General features: G+C 36.7%; 1 protein-coding gene across 2 annotated transcripts in view; it reads right to left on the bottom strand.

Annotated features, from left to right (window-relative positions):
- Positions 1 to 17,653, bottom strand: part of Srp72 (signal recognition particle 72) — a 166,142-nt gene that overhangs the window by 57,627 nt on the left and 90,862 nt on the right. For both annotated transcript variants that reach the window (XM_090392757.1, XM_090392756.1), the window contains one exon: positions 9,603 to 9,740. In XM_090392757.1, the coding sequence (XP_090248883.1) occupies positions 9,603 to 9,740 (138 nt within the window). The remainder of the gene's footprint in view (positions 1 to 9,602; positions 9,741 to 17,653) is intronic.

Raw genomic sequence — 17,653 nt, forward strand, 5'->3', positions numbered from 1 at the left:
AAATTCACATGGAGAGAAGAGGCAAGGAATAAGAAAAGTCTCATTGACTATGTTATTGTTGATAGTGATGTTTTCTCCCTGGTGCAGGACACCAGAGTGTACAGAGGATTTGAAATGATCACTATTTAGTCTTGAGCAGGATAAAATTGAATTTCATATTGAAAAGAATGACACGTAAGAAAGTTTTAAAGAGAATAAAAGTTGAGCAGCTCTCAGATGTGACCTGTAGACTAAAATACACAAAGATTATTGAAGAAAAAATGAAAGAGTTTGAGAACAGGAATCAAACCTTGGAGATTCAGTGGCAAGCCTTGAAGAAAACGCTGAATGATTCAGACAGAGAGGCCTGTGGCGAGGTTGTGTGCAAGGATAGAAAAATCAGAACTCCATGGTGGACACAGGAAGGTAAAGAGGCAGTGAAAGAAAAGAAGAAAGCATATCAAAAGTTCCTGGCAAATAAGTCAGCTTGTGCTTTTAGAGAATACAGAGACAAACGTAAGAAAGTGAAACACTGTGTAAAACTAGCTAAACAAAAGTCATGGGAGGACTTTGACAAGAACATAGAAAATAAATATCAAGAAGGTGGCAAGATATTCTGGAGGTTGTTGAGGAAGCTTAGAAATGAAGGAAAGAGTGCTGTAAAAGGAGTTAGTTGTGACAAAGGTGAGTGACATGAAAACAGGATAAAAAGACATCCTTGAAGTGTGGGGTAATAACTTTGAAAAATTGCTAAATGAAACAAGCAGTGATAGCAGAGTGGTAAAATACACTCAACAGGCATACAATGAGGAATACATATCCATACTTGAAGTAGAAAAAGCCATCAAAGGCTTGAAATGTGGAAAGGCAGAGTAGATGATATTCGACCAGAAATGCTGAAGTATGGTGGTATAAAAGTCTTACAGTGGCTGCACTGCATAGTTCAGAACGCCTGGACAGAGGGGAGAATTCCTGATGATTGGAGTAGAGCTCTCATAGTACCCATATATAAAAAGGGAAATAAAACTGAATGTGAGAATTACAGAGGTATTTCCTTACTGAGTGTTCCTGGTAAGATTTATGCCAGTATAGTTGAAAAACGGTTGAGAAAAATTGTGGAAGAAAAGCTTGGTGAAGAACAAGTTGGATTCAGGCCAAATAGAAGATGTCGGGTTCAGATCTTCACTTTACGACAAATGGTTGAGAAAGCATGAGAATATAACAAAGATCTGTATTTAAGTTTTGTCGATTTGGAAAAGGCATATGACAAGGTGTGAAGAGAGAAGCTATTCAATATGCTACAGTTATATGGTGTCAATGGGGCATTATATCAAGCAATACTTAGTCTTTATTTGAGTTGTAAGTCAGCAGTCAGAATTGAAGGAAGTACAGGAAGATGGTTTAATGTTAAATCTGGTGTGAAACAAGGATGTACAATATCCCCTCTGTTATTCATTATCTATATGGATCACATTATGAAGGAAAGTGGTATTAAACATGATATCAGAATTGGAGATGTTAATGTCAGCTCTTTGCTTTATGCGGACGATGTTATACTTCTAAATAATTTCACTACACGTTTGCAAGATTCCCTGACTAAATTGAATAACTGTTGTAATCGATACGGTATGAAGATCAGTAATAAAATGACAAAGACAATGAAAATAGCACAATCATTGAAAATGTGAACTGCATTGTGGACAGAGAACCTGTGAACAAGCAAAACATTTCAGCTACTAAAGCGGAATTTTAGTTTAGATGGTAAATTAAATATGGAAATAGACAACAGAATCAAAGCTGGTATAGTAGGAAGTCAATTGAATAAATTCATATGGAATAAGAGAGAGATTAGTCGGAATACTAAATTAGCTGTAATGGTTTTAACTTATCGATCTGAGAGCTGGGTCAGAAGTAAAACACTTGACCAAAGACTAGAGACCAAAGATATGAGAGTCCTGAGAAAGATTAGAGGTGTGAACAGATGGCATCAATGGCAATATCATATTAAAAATGAGGACATTAGGAAAGAACTTGACATTGGCAGCATCCAGGAATGTATTAGCAGAGCTAATCTCAGGTGGTATGGTCACTTAAACAGAATGGGTGAGGAAAGATTAGCAAAACAAGTGTTCTCTGCAAGGTTGGCAGGAAAACGACTCAGAGGAAGACCAAGATATAGGTGGATTGATATGGTACAAAGTGCCTTAGATGATAGAAATATAAGATCTGATAATGTTGTAGTCTTGACAAGTAACAGATTGATTTGGAGGAAAATTGTAGATAGGAAGTTAGTAATGATGAAATTTTTCATGTAGTACTATCATATCCTGTACACCCCTTGAGGGTACATGTCAGGAATTTGATGATGATATTCGTCCAAAAATAATTTAATGTCCTATTTTTAAAAAGCATCTTAGCTTCTAGATCAACTGACAATTCAGTAAGTTTATCTTGTAAGTTACATTCGATATTTTCAATATCTGCAGAAAATGGCATGATAACCCAATCTGGAATGTGCATGTTTTCAAAATCTGCAAAGCGCAATTTAAAATCATTGCTCAAATTTTGAAGATGTTTTGTGTATATTTCTGTCTTCATCTTTTACTTCCAATTGCCGTAGATTCGAAAAGTACTGAAAATCTTTTCGTAACAATGATGATTTAAATAAGGCTAATTTAGCTTGGAAGCCTAAAAGAATCATCTGAGCTTGAATAATCGTGACATCTTTACCTTGTAGACGGGTCTGTACGTCATTAAATTTTGAAAATAAGTCTGCCAAACAAAAAATATGATTCTTTTTTCTCTTCAGTTCATCACTCAAAAACAAATTAATATCTGTAAGAAACTCTAGGGTTGAGTCAAACAACTCAACAAATCTTTGTAGACTAGCACCTCTAGACAACCATCTTACCTCAGTATGCAAGAGTAATTGGTTTGATACTTATTTTTTTCACAAAGTTTGGCAAACAATCACGTTTTAAGAGGATGAGCTTTAATTTGATTAATAGATTTAATACACACTCTTAGAGTATCATGCAGTTCACCACTGAGAGTTTTTGCCACCAAATGGTTTCGGTGCAACATACAGTGAATAGTACGTACACTTTGAACTGTTTCTTTCAGAACGGCAGCGAAACTTCAATAACGGCCCACCATTGCAGGTGTGCCATCTGTGGCTACTGTTGTAATATTAGTAAATGGAATATCATATTTATTTAAATATTCCTCCAATCGCAAAAATTGTCAACCGCGTTCCATCACTTTCAAGATATTTTGCAAATAAAAATTCGTCAATAATTTGATGTTTGGTTTTACTATAATATCTTACATAAGCCATAATAATTGAAGAAATATCGAATGTAGATTCATCAAGTTGGATGGAGAACATACTATTTTTGTGTTCTGATACTACAGTTTTTTCTACATTTTCAGCCATTTCATGAATACGTCTTTTCACAGTATTCGCACTCAATGGTAAGCATTTTAAAACAGGGCCAGAATCTTTTTTTTTTTCATTATGGTTACAATTACTTCTTTGATTGCAGATATAACAATGTCCTCTGCAATTGTATATGGTTTTCCTTTTTTTGCTATATTAAAAGAAAGATTGTAGGAGGCTGTTAATCCTTGTTTATTGTCAGCTTCGGCAGGTGCTTTCATAAATGATTTTATAGTTGGTCGATGTGTGTATTTCTCTTTCAGTTCTTTAAAAAAAAAAGTCAAGATTTTTATCTTTCTTATCGGGATGGAGTCTTTGAAGATGATCTTTCATTTTTGCTGGTTTCAATGCATCGTTACTAAAAGTTTTTTCACAAAGAAGACACATTGGCCTCGTTTCGTTTCTTAATGAAGTAATAAACCCAAGTTTCAAATATTCTAACGAATATTGTCTGCATTTCTTTTTAGAATCTGAAGCTGCCATTGTGGTTACTGGGGTTGTAACAAAATAATTAAAATTGAAGTCAGTAAGCAAAAGTAATAAGTCAAAATAACATACCTACTCAAGTATTTCTATAGGATGTACAAAACTACCAGCCCTGCTCAACTCTTCAACATAGAGAAGTTTAGTTCGTGAATGAATAACGATTAAATTATAATATGTATGTTGATGTGCAAAAATGAGACTGGGATCGAATGTGTAAGTATAAGTAAATAAGCAACCGTGCACGTGTTGCAATCTCACTCCCGCCACGCCGGCCGACCGGGGGGACCACCGACATCCGTTTATTGGTAAATACATCATTTTCCCTATTTGATTGGCCTCCATAACTATTTTCATGACCTTGCTCCATCTTACAGGTCCTATTCATGTCACTGTTCCCACGATTCACTCTTAATTGCATTATCATTCAAGATGGAATCCAAGTTAACCGAATTAAATATTATCCGTACAATGATGTCTTATATTTTTCTATAGACCCCCCAATCGACCCCTGGGGTTGATATCGACCACTTTGGCGACCACTGCTCTACAGTATTCCCCGACTAAATTGAATAACTGCTGTAGAGCAGTGGTATGAAAATCACCATTAAAAAGACAAAGACAATGAAAATAGGCAGAAACATTGAAAACAAAATTGGCATTCTGAACGGAGAACAAGTAAAACATTTCAGCTATTTAAGCACAATTTTTAGTGAAGATGGAAAATTAAATTTGGAAATAGATAGCAGAATTAGCAAAGTTGGTATGGTAGGTAGTCAGCTAAATAAATTTATATGGAATGAGAGAGAAATTAGTCAAAACACTAAGTTAGCTATATACAAGACAGTGTTCAAACCAATTTTAACTTATGGATCTGAGAGCTGAGTTAGAAATAAAACTCTTGATCAAAGACAAGAGACTACAGATAGAGTCCTGAGAAAGATTAAGGGACTGAATGGCAGTACCATATTAAAAACAGAGATATTAGGAAAGAACTTGACATTGCTAGCAATCAGGAATGTGTTAGCAGAGCTAATCTCATGTGGCATGACAACTTAAAAAAAAATGAGAGAGGAAAGATTAGCTAAAAAGTGTTCTTTGCGAGGATGGCAGTAAAAAAACAGACCAAGATGTAGGTGAATTGATACAATAAAAAGTGCCTTAGAAGACAGAAATATAACATCCGATATATATGGAATGTTGACAGATAGCAGGCTAATCTGGAGAAAAATTGTTGATAGGAAGTTAGTAATGATATAACTTTCATAGTACCACCATAGGATCCTGTGCCATCCCCTGAGGGTATATGTCAGGAATTTGATAATGATAAAAGACGTATAAAAATATTGTTATGTTGATAAAATTATGTTAAAACTATATTTTACTGTAAAAAGAATATAGCAGCAGTGCTTGTAGTCACTATTGATAGCTGAATAGCGAAGCCGTTAAGCCTAACCACACTTCATGGTTCAAATCATCTATGGAAACAACCTATCATTCAGCAGCATGAAGAATCAGCAGCACGTACATACCTCTCTACACTGCTGGAATTAAAATAATGAAATTGAATGAAATAATCATCAATTGGAAAGGATACAGCAATCCCTTGATTAATGCACCTTCGATTAGTGAGTAATTTTTTTCTATACCCAAATTTGATTAGTGCACCTATATACATCTTAAAAATAAATGTTACAGATTTTAAAAATGTATACATTATATCTATATTATCTATACATTTTTATGGCTAACTATTTTAAAAAATCACTCACCAGGATGAAATAATTTAGTTACCGATTTAAAACATTTTGCAAAGTTATTTTTTAATGGCATACTACACTATTTCCATGTACACTCCATCCATTCGTGTGCCGTCTCCTATCTAGGAGGTTGACTACTACCATGATGTGACTCATGGTAATGCATGTTATTTGGACTGATTTCTCTCTTGTTGTATATAAATTTGACTGCCAACAAACCAGTCTTAAATATAAACTGTTGCATAGAGAAGTGGTAAACATCTTTTATAGAGAATATTACAAGGTTTGGCCCAGCTGATAAAGTACTGATAAAGAACAGAATCCCTTCAGGACACCAAGCTCATTCATAGAGACAGTTTTAAGCATGAATCTGCCTGTTTAAAGAGAGTTCAGGGACTTATTTTGCATTTTTTTTTAAATTATCCTCTTGAAATGATTTTAATAGTTTTTCAGTGCCATTTAGCACTTACAATGAACAGTTAAATTATTGTGTACATTTTTACCTTGTTGATTCCAAACAGCTTATGTATTACTAAGGAATGAAATGAGTCAATTATTCTGAAATATTTAAATTTAAATAATAAACTAACTTCTTCGTATCTGTTTTCATTTATATTTAAACCTTATGTGAGCAAATAGTCTGCACATCAATCTTCATGACTTGAGAACAACTTAGTGAAATCATATGCTCTGCTCTCATTATACAATAGTAAGCAAGTCATTATTGGTCATTATCATTATTAGCAAGTCATACAGGTGGTAGATGTCTTTCATCACCTGGTGAAATACCACAATTGCTTATTAAAGACCTGTAGTGGCTGCAGCCAAGTTTGGTTGCTAGAGCAAGGGTTCATTTCTGTCCCCCCCCCCACACACACACGCAGTGAGAGTGACACCCTCAATGACATACCAATCTCACTGTAAGGAGGCAGGACCCTCCCCCATTCGAGGGTACAGAATAAAACAGTTCCACAGGCTGGCTGCTGGATAGTACACAGGACTGAACCAGTTAGTAACGAATATGGAGGTTTCCCAATCAGCCAGTGTCAAATCCTATAGCTACATACTACTACATCAGATGGAAACTGAGGCCATGTATGGACAGGACACCAAGTTCCCTCGGTGTGGGCAGTATGTTTACGAGTCTGCCACCTCTCGCTGCATGCACCTCCCACTTCCTCTTTATCCCTTCCTCACAAAATACAATGAACAACAATCCAAGGAAATGCGATTTTACTGCAGATCTCAAAATTCTCCCGCACAAAAAGTTAAAAAAAAAATCCAACCAAACAACCCACCAACATTAAGAATTAACATTGGTGGTTGTTTGGGGTCTAAACAGCATTATATATGTATAGGCGATGTGCACCACCACTTACAGTCATCTAAAACCAGAAGTACTATTCCTATCAGAACCCCTCCCCTACTGGTTCTTCAACTGCCCGAAGTACACATTACACAGCTCTTCCGCCACATGAGCAGCACTTGTGAATTCATCAGAACTGACATACTATGCCAGAGACTGCACGTCCTTGAATCCTGAATGTTTGATCAGCTTTGGCTCAAAATTTCTCCAAAACCAACCCCTGCTTTTATATGCTCCCTCCATCGCTCTCCAAACTCTGTCAACCACTCTGACCGCTTCAACTATCTCTCTCTCTAAAGCTCAACTTTCTGCAGTCAAAATATCCCAATAGTGAGGTCATCCTTCTTAGGGACTTCAATGTCCACAACTCACACTGGCTCCCTTCTCCAGTTTCACTGATCAAGCAGGCTGGGATGCTGAGGTGTTTGCTATCAGCAAAGACTTATCGTAGATCATCAATCTTACTATCAGAACACCTGACAATCCCCTCCAATTTGCCAACATACTTGACCTCTTCCGAACAAGCTCCACTTTCAGGTATACTGTGATTGTGGGTTCTCCTCTTGGTAACTCAGACCACAGCCTCCCACCAGTTCACAGGCTGGTGTCCTTTAGCACTACAAGGGTGCCAATGGGGGATGACCTCCGTGACTTCTATTCCTCCTTTCCATGGTTCAATTTTCAATTACTGCTTTAGTTCTTCTGATCCAAACACCTGCTCAGACTGAATAACAGAAATCATCCTCACAGGAATGAAGGCTTTCATCCATTATTACAAATTCTCAGCCATCATCCAAGCCTTGGTTCTCAAAAAAAGTGTGCAAATGCTGTAAAAGAAAAAAATCTCTGTTTACCATGAATGGCTCAAGAGACCAAAACTAGCTGCCCACTACCTACACTGCACCTTGCAACCGTTGTAAAAGGCTCATCACCAAGTCCAAGTCAGACTTTGAAAGGGCCAAATGCTGCAAACTCACCTCCTGCCCAAATGGCAGTCACTCCTGGTCCCTTTTCAAGGCTATTGGGTGCAACTTCTGCCCATGTTTCCACCACTCTCACATCGGGATGGTACTGTAGTTACCTCACCTAAAGACAAGGCCAACTTACTGGCATCACTCTTCCAATTCCTGCACTGATGACCTGGGCAAAGTTTCCTCCACTCCACCAAGAACAGCCTCCTTCACGTCTCCTAAAATCTTCCGACAAAAAGCAATCCGAAGAATCCTCAATAACCTCAACACAAACAAGTGATCTGGCCCTGATGGTATCCCACCTATTGTGTTAAAAAATTTTGCTCCAGAACTAACACCTATCCTGTATCATCTCTTCATTCTATCCTATTCAACTGGTATCTACCCTACAACATAGAAGCAGGTCCACATCCAGTCCATCCCAAAGAAAGGTGATAAAAGTCAACCAACGAACTACCATCCAACTGCTCTCACTTCTGTCCTCCCTAAAATTATGGAGAAGGTAATCAACAACCAATTCTTGAACCACCTAGAGTCATACCAACTAATCAGTGACCAGCAGTATGGATTCTGCCACTCATGATCTACAGCTAATCTTGCTCTCACCACCCACCTCTGGACTGAAGCCATGGAGAAATTTGGAGAAACTCACGTGGCTGCCCTCGACATTTCAAAGATATTTGATTGGGGGCACAGGGGCCTACTTAACAAACTACCATTCTATGGTCTGCCTTCCTCACTCTGCAACTGGATCGCCATCACTGGTCGCTCACTACATGTCATGGTGAACAGTTTACTCTCCTCAGATTTCCCCACCAATCAGGGTTCTATTCTTTCATCCACCCTCTTCTTCTTTTTTCACACAAGACACTATCTCACACCTACACAGCTGCTAACTCTATACAAAGCCCAAATCTGCTAAGCCATGGAATATTGCTCCAAATATGGGAGCAATGTTCCATGCACCAATATCCTCTCTAAAATTGCTTGATTCTATCCAGAAGAGAACAATCTGGCTAATTAGTGATCTCTCTTTCTCTCTCTCTCACACATACCCACTTCAACCCCCCCCTCTCACAGATGTTCAGTGCTCTGCTGAATAGGCTACTATTATTCCTCTGCTCTCCTCCAACATCATTAAAATAAGAGCCACTGCTAACCAACACTCTTTTACAGTCCATCTTTAAACTTCTGAACCAACTTCACTGCCTCCTCCATCCCATCTACTTCTGTCCTTCGGAAAAGTCTCTGCCACTCTACCTTCCCCAAAGATTATAACCCTCAGCTGTTCAAGCAGAATGTGAACAGATTTTTCTTCAATTCCTCTTGCCCACACACTGAACTAATGTTCCATAGGTCTTCTGGCCTTTCGTGTGTGGATCAGATGTAAAGTCAAGAAGATATCTGACATGAAAACTTTTATAGTTTAATTACACTTTTATGGTTCATTTCTTGTCAAGTATAATGCAAAATGATATCACTATTGTTTACTGCCCACTTTTATATATTTCCAAATATTATCAAAGTGTAAAACAATATTTACCATAAATTATCTAAGTGTAAAACAATAATTTTAAAAGATTATAAAAAAAAAAACTTCTTACTATGCCAGGTCTTTGAGAAAGATCCCCTAAAGAACGCAAAATGGCACAAGCTTGGCTAACATGTCCTTGAGTGAGAAGAAGTTGAACCAACATAAAGGAGATAGCCAAAGAATGATCTGGATGAGAAGAGGCAAAATTCTATATTAAAAAACAAAATAAGATTTAAGTTAAAAATTACATCCAAAATAAAAATTCAATGGTAACTCTTTGAATAATTAATCTTATTACAGAAAAATATAATTCAAAATGAAGTTATTATCAGATCATACACACTGACATAATAATGAATTATAATCACCCTCATCAACATGTAACCTGTCCAGTCTAGTGCAGTATAAAAAGTACATATAACACTGTATAGTGCAGTTGGTTATGCAATTGGTTAAACTAGATAATTAAAGTTGCAATCATGAGAAGAAAAGGGCATGACTATCCAATATCTCCATCTGCTCTAGATTGGTCATAACCCACAGAGGTTGCACACAGAATGGTACCAAACAGGAGAAACCACTTTTTGCAAACAACAAAGCAGCATGGAAAGTGAATGCCTATGGTGAGCAAACAGTGCAATGCCTTGTGTATACTAATAAAGAGATAATCAGACATGCTACAATGAATGTCAAAATACAACATGGCAATACTCTAGATGACAAATTATGGGATTTTATATCCAAAGGCCCATAAGAACCTATCCTCAAAGAAGATTGCTGAAAACAGCTGCTGGTATGTCAAAAGCATGCTGGGTTAGACATTACATATGTGGTAAAAGGTGAGCAGGTCTGACAAGTCATGGACTCTGCTGCACACCATGAAAATGATGCAACAGGAACCATGACCTGGTACAAAGAATATGAAACAACAGATTGCAAACATGGTTTCTACTATCCAGGCGAGTGGAGGTCACGTTATATGGGATATCTTTTGCTGATCAGAGGATTCACTATCATTAAATTCCTGCCTTGTATCCTGAAAAGAGTTACATCATTACTAACTTCCTATCGACAAGAACTAGAATCCCTGCTGCCTATTTTGACCGATATATGATCAATGTAATAACCTACTACAAGCAACCTCACAGAAAACCACTTACATTCTGCATCTGTTCAACAGAAATAGTCTTCCATAATGGTGGCACAATTTTTTTTTAAGGAACATAGAAGCCACTGCCAATACCAACGGCCAGTGAATTCGGTGGATCTCCATCTAATTAAATACCTTCAGGATGTTTAATTAGATTCTGAAATGTGCAGTGATATGTAAAAACATTGTGTCCATCCACCTCTTATATAGACAAGTACAAGACTATATAACAATACTGACACCAGACATCCAGTGCAAGCTGTTATCTGAGCAAAAGGTAGTCCAACATGATATTTGGTAGGTGGTCATAATTCAATGTTATGTAAGTTTGTATTATAGTATGTAACTTTAATATTATCTATGACTAACTAATTATTTTAACAGTAATTAAATAAAAAATGATGGTACAACATGACAAAATTTCATGCCGGCTGGGGCGTCGCCCGGTTAAACAAGGCCCCCGTTGTTTTCGCCAGGGAACTAGGGCGAACAGCGAAAAGTCAGCTACTGGAACAAATCTGAAAACAAACCCCAACTCAACATCACCAGAGTTAAAGATCGGTACTATCAATGTAAGAAGCCTGAATGGCAAAGAAATGGAGCTAGCTGAGGAATTAGATAAGTACCAGATCGACATAATAGGGGTGAGTGAAACAAAAAAGACCAAAACTGGTGAGATCTTTCTGAGCAATAAATACAAAATGTTATATTCAGGCAATAACAATCAAGGAAAAGAAGGAGTAGCCATAGTATTCAACACAAAATACGAGGCTAATCTTCTTGAATGGCAGTCAGTCTCAAGTAGAGTAATGTGGGCAAATATGAGAATGGGGAACTGGACAATGAGACTTATTTGTGCCTATGGTCCCACAGAAGGTTCTACTAAGGTAGAAGTGGAGGAATTTTTTGAGGCTTTAGAAAAAGCAACTGACACAATGAAAAAGGAAAAGTTGGTCCTTGTTGGGGATCTAAATAGTAGAGTAGGAAATGATTGTGAGACATACAAAAATATTTTGGGAAAATTTGGAGAAAAGAGCAAAGCTAATAATAATGGCAAATATCTGTTGGATTTCTGCTCAGGACATGGACTGGTTATTACTAACACCATGTTCCAACATAAAAATGTGCACAAATTCACATGGAGAGAAGAGGCTAGGAATAAGAAAAGTCTCATTGACTATGTTATTGTTGATAGTGATGTTTTCTCCCTGGTGCAGGACACCAGAGTGTACAGAGGATTTGAAATTGGAAGTGATCACTATTTAGTCTTGAGCAGGATAAAATTGAATTTCATATTAAAAGAATAACATGTAAGAAAGTTTTAAAGCGAATAAAAGTTGAGCAGCTCTCAGATGTAAACTGTAGACTAAAATACAGAAATATTATTGAAAAGAAAATGAAAGAGTTTGAGAACAGGAATCAAACCTTGGAGATTCAGTGGCAAACTCTGAAGGAAACATTGATTGATTCTGCCAGAGAGGCATGTGGTGAGGTTGTGTGCAAAGATAAAAAAATCAGAACTCCCTGGTGGACACAGGAAGTTAAAGAGGCAGTGAAGGAAAAGAAGAAAGCATCTCAAAAGTTCCTGGCAAATAAGTCAGCTTTTACTCTTACAGAATACAGAGACAAATGTAAGAAAGCTAAACAGTGTGTAAAACTAGCTAAACAAAAGTCATGGGAGGACTTTGGCAAGAATATAGAAAATAAATATCAAGAAGGTGGCAAAATATTCTGGAGGTTGTTGAAGAAGCTTAGGAATGGAGGAAAGAGTGCTGTAAAAGGAATTAGAGATGATAAAGGTGAAATGAAAACAGGAGAAAAAGATATCCTTGAAGTATGGAGTAATTACTTTGAAAAACTGCTAAATGAAACAAGCAGTGATGACAGCACAGTGATAAAAAACACTGACCAGGCATGCAGTCAGGAATACATATCCATACTTGAAGTAGAAAAAGCCATCAAAGGCTTGAAATGTGGAAAGGCAGCAGGAGTAGATGATATTCGACCAGAAATGCTGAAGTATGGTGGTATAAGAGTCTTACAGTGGCTGCACTGCATAGTTCAGAAAGCCTGGACAGATGGACGAATTCCCGATGATTGGAGTAGAGCTCTCATAGTACCCATATATAAAAAGGGAAATAAAACTGAATGTGAGAATTACAGAGGTATTTCCCTACTGAGTGTTCCTGGCAAGATCTATGCAAGTATACTTGAGAAACGGTTGAGAAGAATTGTGGAAGAAAAGCTTGGTGAAGAACAAGCTGGATTCAGGCCAAATAGAGGCTGTCAGGATCAGATCTTCACTTTACGACAAATAGTCGAGAAAGCATGGGAATATAACAAAGATCTGTATTTAAGTTTTGTCGATTTGGAAAAGGCATATGACAAGGTGCCAAGAGAGAAGCTATTCAATACGCTGCAGTTATATGGTGTCAATGGGGCATTATATCAAGCAATACTTAGTCTTTATTTGAGTTGTAAGTCAGCAGTTAGAATTGAAGGAAGTACAGGAAGATGGTTTAATGTTAAATCTGGTGTGAGACAAGGATGTACATTATCCCCTCTGTTATTCATTATCTATATGGATCACATTATGAAGGAATGTGGTATTAAACCTGATATCAAAATTGGAGATGTTAATGTCAGCTCTTTGCTTTATGCGGATGATGTTATACTTCTAAATAAATCCGCTACAAGTCTGCAAGATTCTCTGACTAAATTGAATAGCTGTTGTAATAGATATGGTATGAAGGTCAGCAATAAAAAGACAAAGACAATGAAAATAGGCAGAATCATTGAAAATGTCAACTGTGTTGTGAATGGAGAACCTGTGGAACAAGTAAAACATTTCAGCTACTTAGGCACAATTTTTACTGAAGATGGTAAACTAAATATAGAAATAGACAACAGAATCAGCAAAGCTGGTATGGTGGGAAGTCAATTGAATAAATTCATATGGAATAAGAAAGAAATTAGTTGGAACACTAAATTAGCTGTATACAAGACTGTGTTCAAACCAATTTTAACTTATGGATCTGAGAGCTGGGTCAGAAGTAAAACACTTGACCAAAGACTAGAAACCGCAGATATGAGAGTCCTGAGAAAGATTAGAGGTGTGAACAGATGGCATCAATGGCAATATCATATTAAAAATGAGGATATTAGGAAAGAACTTGACATTGTCAGCATCCAGGAATGCGTTAGCAGAGCTAATCTCAGATGGTATGGTCACTTAAATAGAATGGGAGAGGAAAGATTAGCAAAACAAGTGTTCTCTGCCAGGTTGGCAGGAAAACGACCCAGAGGAAGACCAAGATATAGGTGGATTGATACGGTACAAAGTGTCTTAGACGATAGAAATATAAGATCTGATAATGTTGGAGTCTTGACAAGTAACAGACTGATTTGGAGGAAAATTGTAGACAGGAAGTTAGTAATGATGTAAATTTTTCATGTAGTACTGTCATATCCTGTACACCCCTTGAGGGTACATGGCAGGAATTTGATGATGATGATGATGATGATGATGATTAAATAAAAGCACAAAAAATACAACTCTGTGATATATGATGGCTATGGCACTGAAAACAGAGGATTTTTGTTCTCTTAAGGTTTCTGCCTAGTCTCGGTGAGAACCAACAGTGAAACCGTAATCAAAAGCACTAATAAAAGGGAAATATAGGCTCCTGGGAAAAATGTTCATGCTTTAAGTAGTGCAAAGTAACTGATGTTGAAAGCTATATTCTCATAAGCTCTCTTGTCTATTTTGAAACTTTCCAAGTTTCAATTCATATGGCTATGAAATAAGGATGGATTTATAATACCTTGCATTGCTATTGTCTTACATTGCCAAAATAAAACCTTTTCACAATAAATAATGCATTCAATCTGCAATACAGACAAAAATTAATGCAACAAAAAGCATTATAAATTGATCCTTTCAGCTTGTAATTTGATTTAACAATACATTTAATTTTTTTTTAATGGATATTATGTATGACCACAGAGTAGCACTACAATTTTTAAACTGTAATGTATTCTGTCCTATCCAACATTACTATTGCTTTACCATTACTGCTTTTACAAATCTTTAAGAGATCGAAGGGTCTGAAGTTCTTCAGACATAACACTAGATATAACCGAGTAGTATATCCAAATATCACAAAGACGTCATCTGTTAAGACTGTCGAATGAATAAAATTCTCTAACCTAAGAATAGCATAAGCATGTATCATCTTGGAGACTATATATGAACTATATTCATCAAGAATTCAGCTCAATTTAGCCTATGGTAAAGGATATCATACTTCAATCATCTGAATGAATGAGCTTTGACATCACATCTTTATATATTAACAAACTATTTCAGATGCTGTACATTTCCTTTCTCAGGATATCCTACAAGACACTGTTAATTTTTTTTCATTGTTATGTAATGCACCCTAGTCGTTTTAGTTGGAAGACCAAGATCTATAAACAGATCAAGGACATTTTGAAGAAGAGCTCATGACCCCCCCCCCCCCAAGTTGATTATTACTTAGTTCAATTCTATATTCTCAACCATCCATTTCTAAGGATATATTGGCAATATATTCACATTCAGTCCACTATGAATCAAAACTATTCCCCTCAGAAGATTTATCAATTTCCATACTCAGATAAAATTTGCATTGGAGAAAGAAAAAGATAATTTGGCTATCCTTTTTAGATGTTTTTATTCAATAAATGGGGATACAACCTTTAATTATCAGTATACCACAAACCCACCTTCACAAAAAATATGAGGACATGAAAACTAATAAGAATTCCCCATTTTCACATAACATACACTGCATTAAAAAAAGAGTCCTGTGCAATTAAATATGCAATGCTGCAAAATGGGTTTTCTCCAAAATATAATCCATAGAATAATAGATAAGTATGCATCATCTCCAACTATTGACATAATTAAAAGAAGTGTTTGTTCTGTATACATAAAGTATTTCAGAATGAGTTTCCAAGATACTGTTCAATAAATTATCCAGTTTTTGCCTTTTACCAAAGACAAACAAGATTCCTATATCTGACAGCATATATCAAGCGTAATGTAAATAATGCAACTTTTCATATCTTGGTCAGACTAGTAGATTTTAGTAGAGAAGAGGATTGACAAGCACCAAGGCCACATTTGCAGCATCAAGATATTGCTCAAACTAGCCTACACAAGATATTGGAATAACATCAGGTTAATTCACAGAAGTAATGTATGACAAGAGTTCAGCAGCCCTTATGCATCATCCCAACCTGAATTTAACATGACTGGTTAACCATACCAAAAGTCTGGAAACTAACTGTGAACCACATTAATTTAAAAAATAATAATTTTCAATAAATAGATAATTTCCTTTTTTCCAGTTAAACAGATTCTAATAGTGCGATATCACATATTTCTGATATACAGTACTTATCCAGGAACATTTAGCCAATCACTGCACATATTATTCTTCTGTAATTCAAATTAGTTTTTGTATTCCCACTGAGGAAGGAATGAGTCATTTGTTTTGAAATATGGATACCTTTATTTAAGAAGCATTAAATTCATTCAAGATTTAAGTTAAGAGAGGCAAGTTCCCTATAGTAAGAGCATTATGATAATATGGACCTTGTATAAGGCTTTGTTGCCTTGATATCGGATATCGCACTACAACTTAAAAGTAATTCCTGAAGGAAGTGGGGGGGCATCTTTTCACCTTTTATTAACTATTTCAGTTGTACTGATCACTGTTTTGAATTATCTGCTTCAGAGTTAGAAAATCAAACACCTGTACTAGCACAAAAATATGCTATTAAATGGACATCAAAATCATTTTGAAAGTTTATTTTTCACTTGGTTAGACTATAATAAATTTAGTTTAATCCTTGATCCAAGTGTGAGCAAACAAAGTTTGCGCCTGAAAGTATCTTCAGGACTGGGATAAGGTGGTACAACACCGGGCAACTTGTTGCAAAGGTGGAGCAAGCTCACAACACTCCTATCTCAGTATCTCCCATAATGCAAAACACATCTCCTTGCAGATATGTCTAATGTTATGCATTAAGGGAAGGGCCACAACCCAGACTAGTTTCGATCTTTATTGAGGTCTCTTCAGTGGGAGCCAGACCCAAGTGGCGATACCAGGCAGAAGCATTAGCAGGTCATCTTTACCTATAGGAGTTGCCAAATGGTGTGCCACCCTTTTTTAATAAATTACTCTGGATTTAGAGAAAGATGTTGAAAGTTTATTTTTCATTTGGTTAGAGTATAATAAATTTAGTTTAATCCTTTATCCAAGTGTGAGCAAACAAAGTTTGCGCCTGAAAGTATCTTCAGGACTGGGGTAAGGTGGTACACAACCAGGGCACTCCTTGCAAAGGTGGAGCAAGCTACCAACACTCCTATCTCAGTATCTCCCATAATGCAAAACACATCTCCTTGCAGATATGTCTAATGTTATGCATTAAGGGAAGAGCCACAACACAGACTAGTTTCGACCTTTATTCAGGTCTCTTCAGTGGGAGCCAGGCCCAAGTGGAGATACCAGGCAGAAGCATTAGCAGGTCATCTTTACCTATAGGAGTTGCCAAATGGTGTGCCACCCTTTTTTAATAAATTACTCTGGATTTACAGAAAGATGTTAAAAGTTTATTTTTCACTTGGTTAGAGTATAATAAGAGCCTGGTATCTCCACTTGGGCCTGGCTCCCACGGAAGCCTCAATAAAGGTCGAAACTAGTCTGGGTTGTGGCCCTTCCCTTAATGCATAACATTAGACATATCCGCAAGGAGATGTGTTTTGCATTATGGGAGATACTGAGATAGGAGTGTTGGTAGCTTGCTCCACCTTTGCAAGGAGTGCCCTGGTGTTGTACCACCTTACCCCAGTCCTGAAGATACTTTCAGGCGCAAACTTTGTTTGCTCACACTTGGATAAAGGATTAAACTAAATTTATTAT

Source organism: Typopeltis vanoorti, chromosome 5 (assembly GCF_054136105.1).
Source record: "Typopeltis vanoorti isolate ZY-2024b chromosome 5, IOZ_Tvanoo_1.0, whole genome shotgun sequence".
NCBI lineage: Eukaryota > Metazoa > Arthropoda > Arachnida > Uropygi > Thelyphonidae > Typopeltis > Typopeltis vanoorti.